This window comes from Aquarana catesbeiana, linkage group LG13, assembly GCF_042186555.1.
Source record: "Aquarana catesbeiana isolate 2022-GZ linkage group LG13, ASM4218655v1, whole genome shotgun sequence".
NCBI lineage: Eukaryota > Metazoa > Chordata > Amphibia > Anura > Ranidae > Aquarana > Aquarana catesbeiana.
The window spans coordinates 234,604,684-234,625,560 of NC_133336.1; the positions used below are offsets into that span (position 1 = coordinate 234,604,684).

The window sequence follows — 20,877 nt, forward strand, 5'->3', positions numbered from 1 at the left end:
GCCACGAGTAGTTTTAAATTACTTTTTTTTTTCTTTAAAATGTAATTTTGCTGTCAGACTGTTCTAAACATGGGAAACATGCGCCCCTTTACAGGCATACTATAGACACCCCCAGGTACAAAATTTAAAGGAATATTACACTTTTATTGTTTGACTTTAAGCATTATTAAAATCACTGCTCCCGAAAAAACGTCCGTTTTTAAAACTTTTTTTTGCATTGATACATGTCCCCTGGGGCAGGACCCAGGTCCCCAAACACTTTTTATGACAATACCATGCATATAAACCTTTAAAATGAGCACTTTTGATTTCTCCCATAGACTTTTAAAGGGTGTTCCGCGGCTTTCGAATTTGCCACGAACACCCCAAATTGTTCGCTGTTTGGCGAACTGGTGAACAGCCGATGTTCGAGTCGAACATGAGTTCGACTCGAACTCGAAGCTCATCCCTAATCATCCCCTAGGCACTGTGGGAGAAAGCTGGACAGTGGCGGCCCATCCATTAGGGGCGCACCCCCCCCCTATCTATGCATCCGGTCCTCTAATCTACATGCAAGGCGCTGGGCGCATAGATTCCAATGGGGTGGGTTTGAAGCACATGATTAGAGCCAAGACTCTAATAGGCTTCAAAAAAGAATGGGCTCTGAGCACTGCGACAATACCAAATGAATATTCACTATTGTAACACTGATTCTCCTCCCGGCCAATTAGGAAGCGGGTCTTGAGACCCGTCACCTGATTGGCCGAAAGGAGTTCCTATCAGATTGGCCACCAGAAGGAGGAGGGAGGAGGCACAAGAGAGATACGCCCAGAGAGAAGCCGACACCGCTTGGAGCATTGCTTGCGAGATGGCGTAAGATCGAGGGCCCCGACCTACTGACTGACCGGGGGTGGGTGCCGTCCGTGAACCGATCGACCGGGGGGGTGGATCGTTTGCCACCCCTCAAAAAAAAAACAGCTGCCACTGAAGCTGGATATAATGTAAGGCTGGGTACAGATGAGTTGAAATTGCTGGTTCAGCAAGGACTGTCTGAATTCTGATCTGTATTTTGCCCTCCCTGTTTCACAGTAGTCAAATAGTACATTGACTTCTGAAGAACGGACACACTGTAAAACTTTGATCGATCAATGGCTGCAGCCAATCAGCTGAGACAAATGATAATGGACTTCATGCCACCTGGGAGAGCAGCACCGTGTAGTGTCAAAATTAAAATACTTTTAGGTGGGGTGCAGCATGGTGTGGTGGCAGTAATACACTCAGTCCCAGTGTGATGAACAAACTTGTATTGAAATTATGCAGAGACAGTTCACGGATAATCCTGTGGGTAGGCACCCCAGTCAGGAACACTCACAGTTTCAAAAGCATGCAGAGAGCAGGATTCAGCTGAACTGACAGCGCCTTTTGAGAGGGGAAGAATGCGGGCCGGCCGTCTTGTGCCCAAACAGAAAGGTGTCCAGAGAGGTTGTGAGCCCTATGCTTTTCCTCCTGACCAGGAACCTTTCCCTGCTACTAGTCCTGTCCCTACGCTGCCAACTGGCAAAATGCATGCCAAAACTGGGAGCCAGGGCCCTAAAAATGCTCTGCCTGACCCAAGATGGCTGCTGGAGTCACATGGGGTGCAGTATCTAATAGGATAGCTTCCCCAGTGACCTAGGAAACCAGAGAGGAACCATGTTTCTCTTGACTTCCTCCCTAACTGCAGAAGATCACCACCTGCAGTGGATAAAGTAGCTTGAACCTGCCTGCATACTGAAGGAGACATTGCTGATGATAGGTTAAGTATTGCCACCAGAAATGTTTATCATTTTAACTGTATGCATTTTTAATTTAAGTTTATTTTTAATAATCTGTAGTTGGGTTTTAGATGGTTAAAAGCCCCCGGTTACAAACAAGCTTGATTATGAATAGCTCTCAGTAAGGGTTCATAGATCGTTAGCTTGGGATGTACAAATATAAATCCCCAATCAGAGAGCAATACATATAATGGTCCTTATAGTGATTTCTGCTTCCTATGCTCCTTATAAAAATGTAATTTGTTACATATCCACCAATTGCACTACACTGATCCGGCATTGGGATGAACATTTGTGATGGAAGTTAATTCACATCATTTATAAATCTGGTTTTTAGGAAGGCCACAAAATGTATTTCTGTGTGTTCTTCTAGAGGACATCAGGAGGGTCCGTCGTCAGCTGTCTGCGTATGACGATTCATCACTTAGGAGGATATATGAGTATTACAGAGATGATCTGACCTACATCCTGGAGAACATGGATCCTTATGCCTTCCTGGTAGAACTAAAATCTCAGAATGTTTTAAACACAGATGTAAGATATTTCTAAATTCCCTACAGCAAAATATGTATAGTATGGGAGTCAATAGTAATAAACCTGGATTTCCTCGGTCCTTTATAATTGTACATCATATCACTGCATACTGATAATAAACAACTGATTTTATAATAAGTTCACAAGATAAATGTAATTATATCAAAACTTCATTACATCCCACATAAAACTTTTAAAGCCATTTGCACAATCATTACCACCAGAATACAATTATACACTATGGGATGTATTATAAAACAGCAAACATTATCCGCGGTGTTACATTATTTCTTTTCCCATCATAAATACCTCACATCCATAACTTCATATACATGTTAGACATGATACCTCTTCATGTTATTTGGACATGAGCAAGCAAAATTTGCTGTAAATGTTTTATGTTTTCCAAAATGTAAATGTTTTCCAAAATTTTTATCAAAATGTATTTTTTTTTTTAAGTTTTTCCTATGAAAGCTATGAGCACAACTGCCATTTGTGTCTCACATGTCCTCACTTGGCCTGGCAACATTCATATGTTGTACTGTCTAGAAAATAAAACATTTAAAAAAAAATAAAGCCCTCAAAATGTCAAAAAAATATGCAAAAAAGTATAAAAAGGCAGCCAAATGATCAGTATGTCTTTGCTTAACCTTGCAGATCACATGTTTTTTTTTTTTTTTCTTGATTTAAAAAAACTTTAACCACTTGTTGCAAAATCACGTACCTGTACATCATTCTGCTTCAAGTGGTTGACAGTCAGCTTTCTAGTAATAACCGATGCGGCTAAGCAGCTGCTTGGCTGTTATTACAAGCAGCGGGAGGCTACATCCGCCTCCCCAATCCCGCCACCTTCTGCGGTTCGCCCAGGCTCTCCCCTCCCACGGGGAAACCTGAGCCACCAGGCGGCACAATGACAAAGCTGAAATTGGCTTTGATTGGGTCTCGGATGTAGTAACTTAGAAGCGATGTCACAACGTCACTTCCGGTTTACTCGGCAGCCAACGGCACCGATTTTAAAAAATACAAAGTATTCAAAAACTTCGAACTTGGCATTTTTAATACATTCAAGTGCAGAGGAGGGGTTTGGGGTCTTTTAGATCTGTGATCAGCCGAGTCTCATAGACTCGGTGATCACAGAGTGCGCCGCACGTGACCCACAGGGATGCGCTAGCTTGGGAGGACGTTGGATGCCTTCCCGGCAATTAAAGCCGTCTTTCGGCTATAGCGTGTAGTTAAAAATATATATATATATATATATTGAAGTGACATTTTAAACGGCAATAATGGAATAATAATAACTTATCATCTCCAGAAATACGAGTCAATGGAAAAAGACCCATCTTCCTTCTCTCTCACCTTGTTACAAGATATTCAGGATCAGGGAAGAGAAGCTGTGATTGGACTCTGGGAATGTCTCTGTGCACTACAGAAAGATCATCCTCATCCTAACTTTTTGGCAGTTTTTGATGAAATCAGACACACAGGTAACAGACTTTGTGTTTTCAGTCATTATTGTTATAAAATAATGACTGACACTAAGCAGTGGCGTCACTAGGGGGTGGCTATTGAGGCTAGAGCCCCGAATCTGGGGCCCATAGCTCCAAGTCACGGGCTGACCCTACCGTGAGAGTGTCGCAAGCTGCCTGACAGCACTTCCCGCACAGCTGTGGCACTTTCACTGAGTCTGCACTCTGTGCTTCCCTGACATCCGCAGCCAGGAGATCAGTGTGAGAGTGAGTCTCCTCCCTTGCTCCGCTCATATCATAGAGTCGGGAGGAACTTTCTCACACAAGCTCCTGAGCAGGTGAGTGCAGACCGTGGAGGAGGGGGAGGGGGGAAACTTTGTAATACCCTAGCCTATCTTTTATATACCTAGCCTGTCTGTATACCCAGCCTCCCTGTATACCCAGCCTCTCTGTATATACACTAACGTTGCCTGACCAAAAAACACAACAGTGATACAAAAAAGTAGCCACTTGCCCCCATCTATAGCTGGCTATCACAGTAAGAAGCATTGGAAGGCTAACAACAGGTATAAACAAGGCCAAGAAGAAAACCAAGGGAAAAACCAAGCTTAACTTACTGACCCGCAGACAACCAAATAATCTGTCTAACAGTATGTGTTAAAAGCAGGGGTTTAGTCTCCACAAATTTGCAAATGCATGCAAAAGCCACAGAGCCTCGTCAAGGCACCCTGGTATCTGTGGTACCTAACACTAACTTATGAGTGTCCCCACAGTGGAGGCGCATGCATTCTGATAGATAGGTGAGAGCAAAATGCATGCGCCTCCAATGTAGGGACACTCATAAGTTAGTATATCTCTGTATACCTAGCCTCTCTGTATACCCAGCCTCTCTGTATATATACTAGCCTCTCTGTATACCCAGCCTCTCTGTATACCCAGCCTCTCTGTATACCCAGTCTCTCTGTATACCCAGCCTCTCTGTATACCTAGCCCCTCTGTATTGCCAGCCTCTCTGTATACCCAGCCTCTCTGTATATACATTAGCCTCTCTGTATACCTAGCCTTTCTGTATACCCTAGCCTCTCTGTATATACACTAACCTCTCTGTATGCCCAGCCTCTCTGTATACCCAGTCTCTCTGCATACCTAGCCTCTCTGTATATACACTAGCCTCTCTGTATACCCAGCCTCTCTGTATACCCAGTCTCTCTGCATACCTAGCCTCTCTGTATATACACTAGCCTCTCTGTATACCCAGCATCTCTGTATACCTAGCCTCTCTGTATACCCAGTCTCTCTGTCTATACACTAGCCTCTCTGTATACCTAGCCTTTCTGTCTACCCAGCCTCTCTGTATACCTAGCCTCTCTGTATACCTAACCTCTCTGTATACCCAGCCTCTCTGTATATACACTAGCCTCTCTGTATACCTAGCCTTTCTGTATACCCAACCTCTCTGTATAGCTAGCCTCTCTGTATAGCTAGCCTCTCTGTATACCCAGCCTCTCTGTATACCCAACCTCTCTGTATACTGTATATGGTAATATCATTTGGCGTGCAGTACTGAGGTCCACCAGCAGGTGTCTCCTGGCAGTTTGGAACTGGCAGAAGAGCTTTCCCCTGCTGGTATTATGTCATCTTTGGGCCGCAGTACTGGCGTCCACCAGCGGATGGATCCTGGCAGTGTGGAGCAGACAGCACCTCCTGCGATCAGGTGTCACCTGAGGCTAATTGCAGGTGTGAATATAAATACCTGGCAAGCATTCACATGCTTGCTCTGGTATCTTCCTTGTGCCCTGATCCATACCTGTGACCTGTAAACCTGACCCTGACCCTGAACCTGACCCTTAACCTGTTCCTGTACCCGATCCCTTCCTTATCCTGTCCCTCCTGTGTTCCTTTTCCCTTGTAGTCTGATCCCATCCATCATCTCCCTCTCCTGTCCTGCCCCTGTTCATCTGCTGATCTGCTGTGTATGACCCTGGCCTGGCTAAAGTTTGCGATTCTGGAACTGCCCTTTGTTATCTGCTTATTTTCTGTGTATGACCCTGGCCTGGCTAACGTGTTTGATTTTGGTACTTCCCTATGGCTGTATATATTATCCGTTGTCTGTGGGTTTCTGTTGGTTGGTTGAGCACTATTTGTATTTGGGGTGTTTACTTATTACTACTTATCCTTAATAAACCTAATTATCATTCACTCATATATACGTCTTGGTGTCCTCTGTCGCAGATTACACGGTTCTGGTCCCACCCGTTCATGACAACTAGACTCTCTGTATACACTAGCCTCTCTGTATACACTAGTCTCTCTGTATACCCAGCCTTGCTGTATACACTAGCCTCTTTGTATACCCAGCCTCCCTGTATACCCTAGCCTCTCTGTATACCCAGCCTCGCTGTATGTAACAATCCACATCTGGTGGCAGGTGATGTGGCAAGTGACAAGCTACATCTTGTGGCAGGTAATGTGACAAGCTCTCTCGTGACCCCGATGTAAGGGAGAGGCTCTCTGAGGACCCTAATGTAATGAGGGGGGCTTTGGGGACCCTGATGTAATGATAATATATAATGTTATTTATATATATATATCTATATATATATATAGATAGATATATATATATATAGATATATATATATATATATCTATATATATATATATCTATCTATATATATATATACATATATACACACACACATATTATATACATGTGTATGCCCTCCCAAGCATACGACTTTCTTTACTTCGCTGCTATGAGCTCTAGCCCCAGATCTTTTGTAGACCTAGCAATGCCCCCCCAAGTGTAACTCCATAAACACTGCACTCCTCTCCATTATCATTGCTCTCCTCTCTTTTCCTCTTTGATAGATTTTCTCTTGTTCCAAAAAATGTTTTGTTTCATTTAGATTCATAATCTAGTTATTTTGTTTAGTTAAATTTGGTTGATTCGTTCAATTCGTATTCGGGATTCGCATTCGGAAATTTTCAAATTTACCATTTTTTTAGAATTAGAAACGTTCAAATCGATACATTTTGAATCAGTCGAATCGAAAACTTTTTATTTTTTATTTTCAATTACAATGTGGCACCAGGGCCGCTGATGGGGGAGACCACCAGTTCTCTTGTAGGGTGCCACAGGGGGGCCCACACAGGAAGGGGGATTAGTGATGGCTGACACTTGTGTCTGTCTAACCCAGCAGCTGAAATCTGGTCTCTCCCCCTCTTCCTGCTGACAGCTTTTATCTGCTGAGAAAGAGACAGTCGTCCCTCACTAATCCCCTCCCTGTGCGGCCCCTCTCTCAGCACTGGCTCTAAAATTTGTTTATATTGTAATTTATGTTTTTGGATATATCTGAATCTCCGAATAATGAAAAATTTGTCCGAACACTAATTCGGAACGAAAGGAACCGCACATGTCTAGAAACCATGTGACAACTTAACTCCTCCCTAACTTTCCCCCAAAAAAACATGTACAGTGGCTTGTGATTGGCTGACTGTTGGCACAAAATTGCTCAAGATCTCACTCCACTTCTTCTTGGACAGGACAGTGACCCACTTCGCCATATTGTGCCCAACTCCTGGCTTTAGGCCTGCCCACAACATCCCTGGCCATTAGCCTTTATATTCACGAAGAAAAGAATGTCCACACAAAATATATCTTTTTTTACACTTTACTGTATCTCCAAAGATGGCCCTTGAGACTAGGGGGTTCGCCTCAAGGGCCACTGACAGTCCCCTCAGCACTCCATTTCCATCTTCCACCCATTTCCTTGCCAACATAACTCATGCATACTTAACGGCTGACCTACCCACCCTGCCAGACGCACCACCTGGGGATTGGCCAAGCTCAACTGAGTATTCAGAACAATCCTCCTAGTCTCCACCATCCATCTTCCAGAACATTCTCTAACATTACAGAAACAGGGAGGGAGGCACCAGAGACTTGTCATCCAGCCCTGACCTAAAGTTAACCCATGACCCAATTAAGACTCACAGGGTAAAGCACGAGTCAACATAAATTTTCCTACACTCACACTAGTAGCACACTAGAGGGTGCTGCATAAGGATAGTCAATTCACTGGGTTTATGTAAGGGTGTACAACCACTTTAAGTTATATTCCTTTGTTTAGATAGAAATCTAATGTGTATTTTGGTGTATGTGAAAGGTCAGCTTCAATCATACATGACTCAGACCCACCATCTTATATTGTTCTCTATAGGTGAGGGTCTGGTGAATCAAATTCTCCTGGATGAACTCGGACACTCACTGACTCCGAAGCTGAGAGGTAAACAAAACACATAATGTATCTGATAAAACACAGGACTCACTTTATGTTAAGTGCGGAGATGATATTGAAATAATAATAATTTATACTATTAAAGTAGTAATGGAAAATTTGAGGGCTGTTCTAGAGTTCTGCGGCAAACCTAATTGGGGGATGTTCGGCCCAACTCTGCTCAAAAGTGGATGTGTAGTCTCTGCAAAGAGGGAGGGGGGGTTATGTCCCTGAAAAGAGAAAGAGAGAGCGTCCTCTGACTATTTTGTGCACTAAATTCTTGAGTATCCTAAAATTTCTCTACACCCCATCCAAGTTCAACAAGCATTAAACCTTAACCACTTCAGCTCTGGAAGTTTTACCCCCTTCATGACCAGGCCATTTTTTGCAATATAGCACTGCGCTACTTTAACTGGTAATTACACGGTCATGCAACACAACGGTCATGCAACGCTGTACCCAAACTAAATTTTTATCATTTTTTTCACACACATAGAGCTTTCTTTTGGTGGTATTTGATATTTGATAACCACTGGGTCTTTTTTTGTGATATAAATGAAAAAAGACCAAAAATTTGGAGAAAAAAAATTGTTTCAATATTTTTATTTCAGGTTAACATACAAATAGGTAACAATACAGTCACAAGCCCTTCATGGTAACAGCAAATGGAGCTTGCAACGCAGGCTAGACACAAAGAAAAAAAAAGAAAAAAGGCACACATTAACAACGTGTATGATAGGTGCAGCAAACCCAAATTTTGAAATTTACCCTCGAAAGGGATGTAGCACCCTCTAGTGTACTAGACAGTGTACATAGTTGTTAGAGTAGGTAAATTTGGCTTGGCTGGCAGCTGGCAGTTGAATCTGCTTCAGGGATGAGTGACTCAGGGAGGCTGGATGTCTCATCAAGCAGCATCTCTGACAACTCTCTGGAACCTTGGAGAAGCTTCCAGAAGTAGAGGGTGGAGTTTAGGAAGATCTGCTTGGAGTATTGAGGAGGGACCCAGCCAATCCCCAGCCAAGTGGGCTGGCAGGGGGCGGGGACCTCTTAAATACTCTTGGGTTATGCCAGCAGGAGCAGTCAGGTGGAAGATGAAGGAGTGCTTTGGGGGATGTTGGTGGCCCTTGAGGGTGCACCCTAGTCTTGGGGGGTGACCTCAGACCTGGGGCTTGGGTGCTGGAAGGATCCTTCCTGGAGGCATGGGAGCAAGGATAGCACAGCAGGAGCCAGTTAGCAGGTCCAGGAGTTCTCAATAGGAGTCAGCCGGGTGGGCTGGTGAGTGAGCAGTCTGGGAGGACTGTGGAGAAGTAGCCAGGGAGACTAGTATAAAGGGGCAGCTGCAGCCAGGCAGGCTGGCAGTGCCTGAAGAGGTGGTGCTGGTATCCGTAGCCACAGGGAAAAGCTGGACCTGCCTGTAAAGGGTTTTTGCTTTGATCTGGCTTGTGCTTTATCAGATCCACTGAAAGTGTCCCAGCTGTCTGTTTCTGCAAGCGAGTGCTGGAGAGAGAGAAGGAGTGTACATAGAGACTGTGTATAGCTGTATATAGGAAGAGTTGCCCCTGAAGAGTTTCCTGAAATCATGTGGGCATCCCATATTACCCCTACTCCCTATACAAAAAAACAAGCACTGGAGCTTCCTGACTCTGGGATACTGTGGAAATTTGGCGTGCCTAGCTGTGCAGTGTGGGGGGATCCCAGTTCACCAGCAGCTCCTACGTGGGGTACGCTACAAGGAGTTAGCAGAGAAAACCAAGAACTGGAGCGAGGGAATGTATATGCTAACTCTGCAGGAGCAGCTCAAGTGGGCCAGAGCCTGATTCTTGTCATGGTTATGCAATAGAGTTTTCTCTGTCAGCTTACCTGTCTCCATGTGTTCATCTCTAAAGACCAGCTGCCTCTCATCTGACTGGTTTTATAACCTCTCCTCTAGCATGGCCCCACCCCAGGCCTTATCAGGGAACCCTATATTAACCTGTGCACTGAAAGCCAGCAGTGCTGATCAACCATTGTGTGTTAGCCTCCGTGTGTACTTGCTGTGTTTCCTACGTCTGATTCCTGTTACCGACTTTGGCCTGTTCTTGACTCTCCCTGTCTGCTTGTTACCCTGACCTTTGGTGTGTTATGTTTATCCTTGTCTGCTAGTCGCCCTGACCTTTGGCTTATCCCTTACTTCCCTGTCGTTCCAGCCTGCTGCCTCCTTCCTCTTCTCCTGTAGTCTATGGTGAGCGTGAGCTGTGAGACCCTGGGGGCCGCGACCTGGAGCCAGACTGCAGCGCAGTCCATCCTCACCACTAGAGGCTCTGGTGAACACCCGCTGGCTTTTAGACTCCGCACCCTGGGGAATCTATGCTCTAGCTCCCACTGGGATCCACGTTAGTTATCCTGTAGACCTGCTTCCTGAACCTTCCAGGGTTCAATCCGCAGCAGTCAGTCCTAGGGTCCACTACCTTAGCGATGCACTTCTGACTCCTACAGAGTGCATCTGTCACCTGGTCCCAGGTGACCTGACTGTTTGATCAGCCATGGACCTGGCTGATGTGCCGCTACCCGCAGATGATCCGTTGCAATATCTTCGAGGAACTGGGTCGTGTTTCCTCAGTGGCTAGCGCTCTTTTAGCTCTCCGTCAAGAGTCCGCTTCTGTGGGACAGTATGCTCTTCAGTTCCATATCCTCACAGCTGAATTGAGCTGGAATAATGAGGCCCTAGTTGCAACCTTTTTACATGGCCTCTCTGATAGAGTGAAGGATGAATTAGCAGGAAGATCCCTTCCTGCTGATCTGGACGGTGTCATCACCTTGTGTAACCAGATCGATATTCGCTTTCAGGAGAGGGCCCTGGAAAAAAGACGCCAGCACTCCCCGTTTCTTAGGCAGCTTGAGCTCCCAGTCCCTTCTCTTTGATCCGAGGAGCACCCCCTGACCGCTGAGGAACCTATGCAGCTGGGCTGGACCAAGTTGTCTCCTGAAGAACGTGCTAGGCGCAGAACTCTGGGGCTGTGCCTCTATTGTGGGGCCAAAGGTCATTTTAGTGACACTTGTTCTCTTCGTCCGGAAAAACGATCGAGGCTAATACATCTGGAAGGTGGAGTATTAGACCCTGAAGTATCACCTTCACCTTCTTGTCTTCTTCTTTCTGTGTTCCTTCATGTCGGCGCTTCCTCTCGTTCGCTCTCGGCACATCTGGATTCCGGAGCCGCTGGCAATTTCATGGATTGGGAAACTGCATCTTCCATGAGACTTACCCTTTTGCCCCTTTCAACGCCATTGGTGGTCTTGGCGATTGATGGCACTGTTCTCCCAGGGGGTCCTATCCGCTTCCAGACCCTTCCTGTTAAGATGTCGGTAGGGACACTCCACCAGGAGTGGATATCCTTCCTTGTCTTGCCTAAAGCTTCATCTCCTATCATATTAGGTCTTCCTTGGTTACGGTTCCATTCTTCACACATTGACTGGACTGCTGGACGGATCCTGACTTGGGGTTCCTCCTGTTCCTCTACCTACCTACTCAAGGTTACCCCAAAAGAGAAACTTCCTGTTGCCACATCCCAGTATCTTCTGCTCTTTCCGCTGCATATAGCGATTTCTGGAATGTCTCCTGCAATAGTCGAGCTGAGGCACTCTCTGGGTAATGTGGCACTCTGGATGAGGAGCCCACCTGTGAACTTGAGCTGATGATTCACTCCAGTTTGCATGGTCATTTACCTTTGCTTGTTCCTGGACCCCCTTGGACGCACACCCAGGCTGAATCGTCTACCAGTTTCACAGTCGCTATGCCCTGTGATGCGATTCTGGTGGTCGCTGCACCTGGCAATGCTGTTCAGTCGGCCTCTGCACCAGTTCCGCCTATGCCCAGTGAAGCTAACCAGCTTGACTTCTGTGACACATCACTTTCCAACCAACCTTGTCTCAGGGATCCACTGACTTCTGCCCAGTCTGATGATCCTGTGTTGGATGTCCAGCTCATCTTTAAGGGTCTGGGGGACCCTGCTCAGACTCCTGATGGTATTCTTATGCCTTTACCCATTCCTAAGAAGCCTTTCGCCCTCAATAAGTCCTCTCGTCCTCTCCCTACCTCGGTTTCAGTCTCTGAAGATAATCTTAAGTATGAGGTTAGTCAAGTTCTCGATTCCCGGCACCGTAGAGGCATTCTTCAGTACCTCGTACATTGGGAAGGGTTTGGTCCTGAGGAGAGGTCTTGGATCACTGCATCTGAGATCTTTGCGCCTCGTCTGTTGAGGAAGTTTCATCTGGAGTTTCCCTTCAAGCCAGGGCCCAGGCGGGGGGAGGGGGAGGCCTCATAAGGTGGGGGGTACTGTCATGGTTATGCAATAGAGTTTTCTCTGTCAGCTTACCTGTCTCCATGTGTTCATCTCTAAAGACCAGCTGCCTCTCACCTGACTGGTTTTATAACCTCTCCTCTAGCATGGCTCCACCCCAGGCCCTATCAGGGAACTCTATATTAAACTGTGCACTGCAAGCCAGCAGTGCTCATCAACCATTGTGTGTTAGCCTCCGTGTGTACTTGCTGTGTTTCCTGCATCTGATTCCTGTTACCGACTTTGGCCTGTTCTCGACTGTCTGCTTGTTACCCTGACCTTCGGTGTGTTATGTTTAACCTTGTCTGCTAGTTACCCTGACCTTTGGCTTACCCCTTACTTCCCTGTCATTCTAGCCTGCTGCCTCCTTCCTCTTCTCCTGTAGTCTACGGTGAGCGTGAGCTGTGAGACCCTGGGGGCCACGACCTGGAGCCAGACTGCAGCTCAGTCCATCCTCACCACTAGAGGCTCTGGTGAACACCCGCTGGCTCTTAGACTCCGCGCCCTGGGGAATCTATGCTCTAGCTCCCACTGGGATCCACGTTAGTTATCCTGTAGACCTGCTTCCTGAACCTTCCAGGATTCAATCTGCAGCAGTCAGTCCTAGGGTCAAACTACCTTAGCGGTGCACTTCTGACTCCTACAGAGTGCATCTGTCACCTGGTCCCATGTGACCTGACAATTCTGCTCTATGGTATATCAGTAGATAACAGGCACAAAAAGAACAGGGTGCTACATGATTTTTCTTTAAGTTATAATAGGACTTTAATCCATCAAAGGACAAAATGAGGAGAGAAGAGTAGGAGAAAGGAAAGGGAAATAAGGGAGGAAGAGCAAAGAGAGAGGAATATTCCACCCATGTGACAGGCCCATCTATCCCAGCAAAGAGAGAGGATTTGTTATTAAGATTTAGTCTGCAAGTAACTAATCCATGGGCTCCAGATTCGCTCAAACCTGGTGGAGGTATCACATAAGAAGCTGACCATCTTCTCATTGATCATAATCCATGAGAGTTTATGTTTCAGCAACGTAAAGTCCACCACTGGACTCTTCCAGGCAATCGCAATCGTAATTTTGGCCTGCCAGGAACATAAAATAGATTAGAGTCTGGGTAGATCTAGAAACTCCAGCTATGGGTTAATTGAGCAGTGCAGTTCTGGGGTTTTTAATAATATTAGTCATGGTCATCATGAAGATCAGGGAATGAACTCATATCCAGTACCGTCTAACTTTAGGGCACATCCACCATATGTGGAGCATCATTCCCACACGCCCACATCTTTGGAAACACAGCGAGGAGGAACCAGGGTACATTCTCAGCAAATGATCCAGGACCAAATACCAACGACAGGGGACCTTATAGTCTGCCTCCATAAGGGAGACATTCATAAAGCCTTTATGTATTCTAAGATTCCAGTCCTCTTCGCCTATCTCCTTGCTTATGTCCCTTTTCCCAGGCCAGCATATACGGAGGTTTACTTGAAGTGGAGACAAATAACTTATACAGACTCAAGATGCCCCCTTTCTGAGCCTTTCCACGAAAACCTCTGTTTTCAAAAGCTGTTTGTGTGGCAATGTCAATGGTGTTCCATTGTAAGGAGCGGAGAAAATTGAGAATTTGCTGCAAGCGGTAACACTCAGAGTCAGGCATCTTGAGCTGTTGTGTAAAATATGTGGTGGGGTGTATCCCTCTATGATCCAGAAAGTGTTCCACAAGATAGAGGCTGTTATTTATCCACTACTGGAATTACCATGGGCAAAGACCCGGGGGAAATTCTGGGTTGCCAAATAATGGCGCTACAGGGGAGTGGGCAGAGTGAAGTACAGCCAGTTTGCAGGAAGAACCCCACAAATGCAATGATTGTGACAGCATAGGGCAGAGGATTGCCCTCCGATGTTTGGGAGAAACCTACATGAAAAGGCTTTCCACACAGGAAGTGGAGTACATTTGAGTCAATTGCGTTATCTGAGCCGCCCTATAGTATTTCCTGCACCAGAGTCTCTTAAAGTGTAGTGTGTTTGATATTGCATTCTGTGACCCCTAGTGCCCCAAAGTGCAGTAATTTGTTCTGGAATCTGTGAAGGTCAGGGGCTGGAACTGCTATGAGAAGCGTACGAAAGTAATAGAGGATTTTGGATATCAATATCATCTTAACTGCAGCAATCCTACCCATCCAGGACAGGAAAGTGAAGGAAGACCAAAGTTCCACGTCCTGCAACAAAAGTGCAAAAAGGTGTGCATAATTTGCCTTATAGAGTGTTGCTATGGAAGAGGTCAGCTTGATTGCTAGATATGGCAAGGAGCTTGCCTGCCAAATGAAGCTATATTGGTCTTTCAGACTATGTAAAATGTCCCCAGGTAAGTTGATGTTGAGAGCCTCAGACTTCTCCCAGTTCATGGCCAGTCGAAATATTCCAAAATCGTGCTAAAGATCAATGAGTGATTGGGAGAGAGGTGTGTGGCGAAGTAAGAAAGAGGAGTAAATCATCTGGAAACAGAGCGCATTTGTGCTGCTTGTACTCACTGTCCACACTTAAGATGTCAGGGTGGGCCCAGATGGCTACAGCCAGAGTCTCAATGGCAATGATGAATAAGAGAGGAGAAAGGGGACAACCATGACGAGTAGCAGACACTATAGAAATAGGATCGGAGAGGTATCCCCTCAACCATATATGCCCCAAAGTCATAAATTTGGGGCCAAACCTCCACCTCGAAAGAATTTGAAATAAGTACTCCCATGAGATGCTTTCTAGATATCCAATGAATGTAGCATGCCTCTCTATGAACTGCCTTGGTCCCAAGAAGACTGTAAAATACAGACTAGATCAAAAGCTTCCCTAATTTGACCCGAAGCTTGCCTATCGGGCACAAATCCAACCTGATCCACATGGATATAGTTTTGGTTTGTATGGTTTTGTACTAATGATCGGAACCCAGGACTGTAGGTTCCAGGTCACCTGATCACTGTGATAGCCTCTGATTGGCTATCACAGTGATCAGTCACTGTGAGCCCTCCCCTGGGTTTCCTTCCTCTTCTAAATGAAGACAAAGATAAACTGTATCTTCCTCTTCTTGTAGGAGAAGAATTGTAAACAATCCAATTGTTTAAAAAAATAATTAAATAAAAATTAAAAAAAAAATAATAAAAAAATAATTTAAAAATACATTTAAAAATAAGACCAAGGTTGCCAGGGTTATTGTTAGGTTCAAGGTCAGGGTCAAATGTCACAATCAGCATATTTTGTGTCGAAATAAAAATAAATAAATAATTGGTATCAGTGTCAGTTGGAGTCAGTGCCAGTGTGTTTTAGGCAGGATTAAAAAAAAATGCAAAATACGCACCATTCTTTCTGGGCTGTACTACGGGTACAAACATCAACTAACATACACATATGTGGTATCACTGCAGTCATCAGGAGAAATCATTTTGGGTTGTTATTTGGTGGTAAATATGATAATAGCATGAAATATACAGCTAAACTTAAAAAAAAAATTGTTTATTATTTTGGGCCAGTTATCCTTTGATAATAAAACAAAATCAGGAGATACCCATTACCATTTACCACCAAAAGAAAGCCCAATTTGTCCTGAAAAAAAAACCAAGGTACAGTATAATCCACCTGGATACATTAAGTAGTTATGATGATATGTACAGTTTTACTAACACATGTCCAAGTTGCAAAATTGAGCTTAGGTTTATAGATTTGTTTTACCCTAAGGTGTGAAGGGGTTAAGCATGATCATGGGATTCTGAGTCAGTAAACTTTTCTAAGTTTAGGGATTGATGTCACTTGCTGACTGGAAGTCAGTTTCTGTGTCAGCAGTTTCCGCGATCAGTCAGAATTTTGGTAAAATTTGGCCTGAGACCACCCAAGGTGTATATCTGCCTTAGACGTGAGACATACACTTAGTTCAAGATGCATGGCTTCTATTTTATTCCAAAGATCGAGTTGAGGGTTCTCAGGGCACTTAGTTCTGACTCTTTTTGGCATATGAAGGCTTCTGAATTTTTCCTATATCTTGAGGCCAACTTAATAAGGATACCCTGCACGGGACTTAATGCGCCGCCCAACTGGTTTGTGGTGAGGTCTGTGTCGGGTCATTAACACCTAAGTATTCTTTCAAATGCATCTCAACATCAAAGCAAACAGAGGAGTTGCTCAGCAGTGATCCATTTAAACGCCAAAGGTAAACTGAGTTGGCTTTGCAAAGAGCACTGAGAGTTGCCATAACAGGCGAATGATTGGACCAAGCGACCTTGGAAGAACTAAACAAGGGCACGTTTTGAGAAGGGGTGAAGATGTGGTCTATCCTAGAGTAGATTAGATGAACATTAGAATAGTATGTAAAGTCACGATTGGAGGTATTGAATTTCTGCCAAACAAAAATTAGATTAAATTGATGTAGTAACTTCTCAAATACAGTGCCCTTCCTGGATGGCCATAGGATGCAGGACACAGGGGACCTCGTCTTATCTAAGACTGAGTCCAAAGCTATATTTGAGTCTCCCTCCCAGGACCACGGTCCCCAGAAAATGTGGAGACAGAGTCTGGAAAAGAGACTGGAAAAAGACTATCTGTTAGGAGCATAGAAAGTAAGAAAAATAACCTGTTCCCCCTCTATTTCTATTTCTCCCTGCCGCTAACAAGTATCTACCACTGGGGTCCTTAACAACTTTAAGCGGTGAAAAAGACTGCCATTTTGATATAAATATGACAACTCCCCGCATCCTATCTGGTGCATTAGCCAAGTAGAAGTGGGGATATTGGCCATTATGATGAGCTTCAAGTTCGAGTCGAACTCATGTTGATGGGGACAAGGGCCTCATCCCCACAACCCTTGGCCGGTGGTTGTGGGGGTCTGCGGGCGGGGGGCTTATCGGAATCTGGAAGCCCCCTTTAACAAGGGGACCCCCAGATCCCGCCCCCCCCGTGCGAAATGGTAAGGGGGTACAAAAGTACCCCTACCATTTCACAAAAAAAGTGTCAAAAATGTTAAAAACAACAAGAGACAGTTTTTGACAATTCCTTTATTTAAAGTCTTCTTCTTTCCATCTTCTTTCTTCTATCTTCTTTCTTCTATCTTCCTTCAGTTTCTTCCTCCATCTTCTTCTTCCTGTGGTTCTTCCTCCGATCCTCTGCTTCTTGCTACGGTGTTCTTGTCTGGCATCTTCCTCCACGGCGTCTTCTTCCCTTCTTCGTTCTCGGGCCGCTCCACATCCATGATGGGAGGTTCCCACTGTGTGACGCTTCTCGTCTTCTGACACTTCTTAAATAACGGAGGGCGGGGCCACCCAGTGACCCCGCCCCCCTCTGACGCACGGGAACTTGACAGGAACTTCCCTATGGGTTTCCCCGTGAAGTCAGAGGGGGCAGGGTCACCCGGTTACGTACTTTTGTACCCCCTTACCATTTCACATGGGGGGGCCGGATCTGGGGGTCCCCTTGTTAAAGGGGGCTTCCAGATTCCGATAAGCCCCCTGCCTCTCAGACCCCCACAACCACCGGGCAAGGGTTGTGGGGATGAGGTCCGGTGGTTTGGGGGGGACCTCAAAGCACCCTCCCAATGTTGAGGGCATGTGACCTGGTACGGTTCGGGGGGGCGCTCTCTCGTCCCCCCCTCTTTTCCTGCGGTCTGCCAGGTTGCTTGCTCGAATAAGTGTCTGGTATGGATTTTTGGGGAGACCCCACGCCATTTTTTTTTTTATTTTGGCACGGGGTTCCCTTTAAAATCCATACCAGACCTGAAGGGTCTGGTAGGGATTTTGAGGGGGATCCCCACGCTATCTTTTTTTTTTTTAATTTTGGCGCAGGGTTCCCCTTAATATCCATACCAGACCTGAAGGGCCTGGTATGGAATTTAGGGGTACCCCCCACACCATTTTTTTTTTAAATTATGGTTCGGGGTTCCACTGTGGGGAAATCCCATGCCGTTTTTATCAATGAACTTTTATGTGTATTGTCGGACCGACAATTCATTAATAGCCGCGAGTAGTTTTAAATGACTTTTTTTCCTTTGAAATGTCATTTTGCTGTCAGACTGTTCTAAACATGGGAAACATGCGCCCATTTACAGGCATACTATAGACACCCCCCCAGGTATGAAATTTAAAGGTATATTACACTTTTATTGTTTCACTTTAAGCATTATTAAAATCACTGCTCCCGAAAAAACTGCCGTTTTTAAAACTTTTTTTGCATTGATCCATGTCCCCTGGGGCAGGACCCAGGTCCCCAAACACTTTTTCTGACAATAACTTGCATATAAGCCTTTAAAATTAGCACTTTTTATTATTCATGCTCGAGTCCCATAGACTTTAACGGTGTTCGCGTGTTCGAACAAATTTTTTGCCTGTTCGCATGTTCTGGTGCGAACCGAACAGGGGGGTGTTCGACTCATCCCTATTGGCCATGTAGAAATGAGGTCTGAAATGTATTAGGCAAATGAGTCTCCTGTAAGAGAACCACTTCCGCTCCCCCTGAATGCTAATAGTGGAAGGCTTTTCTACGCTTTACTGGACCTTGATCAGTTTAGTTGTGTTAATGGCAGCCATGGGAAAGGTAAAAAAGAACCGACTTACCCCAGAAAAGCTGGAACCAGGAGACATTCCAGAAGCATATCCGGATGGAGAATGCATGTTGCGCAGGTGGAAAAATAGAATGATGATGATGAGAGAAGAGAAGAGAAGCATTTCAGAGAAATGTGGAGGGAAGGGAAGACCTGCAGGCAGGGAGAGAGAAAAGCAATATGATAAACAACAAGTTATCATAAACGACAATGTGGGGAGGACAGATGCCAACATACCGCAATGACCGCTAAACTTGAACAAAGTACTTCCACAAAAAAGTCCACATCACCCGATATTACAGTAGGCAGAGGTCAGAGTGGGGTGCAGTGCTCATGCAAAAGGCTTGTGCTGAACATCAACAAAACAGTTAAATGAAAGAAGAACATAGATCCTCCCACGTTCATTGAGGCCACTTACGGTCAAACAGAATAGTGAACAAAATGAATAAAATCCATCCATGGCAAAACTAAAGTCATAAAGTGAAAATGGGTGTGGGACCCTCAAATCAATAGAACATGTAACAAAATGGCAGTCCCGGCAAATCGCGTCAAGGTGGTTGGGAGTTTTTTCTTGGAACAGCTTCTGGTGTTGTGCCATAGTGGCGTTAGAGGAGCAGCGGTCACTGGACAGTTATTATCTTCCAGGCGAGGTGATTGACACCATGGTATCACAGACGGAGAGGTGGCGATCAGGCCCAGTTGTAGCAATTGAGATTCGTATTCAGTGAAGGTGGTGAATGAATGCTCTTTACCACGATCTTGGAGAGGCTTCAAGAGCGGTTTTAACGTTTGATGTTTCTTGGCTGTGGCCTGAGAGATGTCGGTGAAGATTTGGATATCATGGCTTCCTATCTGGACATTAGGGTCTTCTCTGGCTTTTGTCATGATCTGCTCCTTGGTCCCATAAAAGTGGGGGTTTTCCTATGCTGTCCCTAGGTGGCCGTTAGCTCCAGTTTATGGTCTGATTCATTAGGGAGTAAGGATCGCATCAGTTCCATAACTGCTGCACGGGTGTTCGTGTATGACTCGGGGAGGCCTTTAATTCTGAAGTTATATCTCTGGGACCTATTTTCTAGGTCGTCAATTCTCACCAAGGGTTTTCCAGTTTAGAGTGTAGTTGAGCAATTTGGTCAGTGTTCTGGTTCATCCTGGAGAACGTAGCATGCAGCTTCGTTTCTAAGGTATTGATATGGTCACGTAAGTTTTTGAATTCTTGCTCAAGTTCAGTGGTAATGCATGAGGTACTGAGGGACTGGGGGGGAGTCTCTGCCAGTGTAATCACCCTCATATGGCAAGGGACAGCACAGGAGAGAGGGATCTTGCTCACCCTGGCTAAGAGAGGAAAGGTCCAGTGATGCAGCTCCCTAATCTTCAGCCTACCACGTGGTGGATGCAGTAATTGAAGCTGCGGTTGGTGGCTGCCTGGTCCGGGGCTTGATCCTCCTGAGGCTGTGCCGGTGCAGTCTTTTGTTTTTCCTTGCCACGGGGGAGTGCCAGGTGTGTAGCAAGCCAGTGGGAGTCAGTTTCGGGTGACTGGTCCCCACAAGCCACCGGAATCAAAGCAGAATGGCCAATGTGCGGTGGAGCGGTGAGTTCAGGCAGCTGCCATCACCCCATATTTTTTACTTTTTGCTATAAAACATATCCAATAAAAAAAAATAAACAAATCAAATTTCTTTATACATTTCGGCCAAAATGTTTTGCTACATTTTTTATTTTATACTAGCAATGCTGGTGATCAACAACTTATATTGCGACTGCAATAATGCGATGGGCAATCTAAACCCTAATACAGTGATCAGTGCTAATAATAGAGTATACACTGTCACTGTACTAATGACACTGGCTTGGAAGGGGTTAAAATCTTGCGCGATCAAGGGGTTAAATGTGTGCCTAACGATGTGTAATGTCTCTTTGCTTTGT

General features: G+C 45.3%; 1 protein-coding gene across 3 annotated transcripts in view; it reads left to right on the forward strand.

The window, feature by feature from the left end:
- LOC141116970 (NACHT, LRR and PYD domains-containing protein 3-like) overlaps positions 1-20,877 on the forward strand; it is a 96,551-nt gene that overhangs the window by 36,788 nt on the left and 38,886 nt on the right. For 2 of the 3 annotated variants that reach the window (XM_073609502.1, XM_073609503.1), the window contains 3 exons: positions 2,167-2,327; positions 3,640-3,811; positions 8,014-8,079. In XM_073609502.1, coding sequence (XP_073465603.1) covers positions 2,167-2,327; positions 3,640-3,811; positions 8,014-8,079 — 399 coding nt within the window. The remainder of the gene's footprint in view (positions 1-2,166; positions 2,328-3,639; positions 3,812-8,013; positions 8,080-20,877) is intronic. The other variant, XM_073609504.1, reaches the window with a different exon arrangement.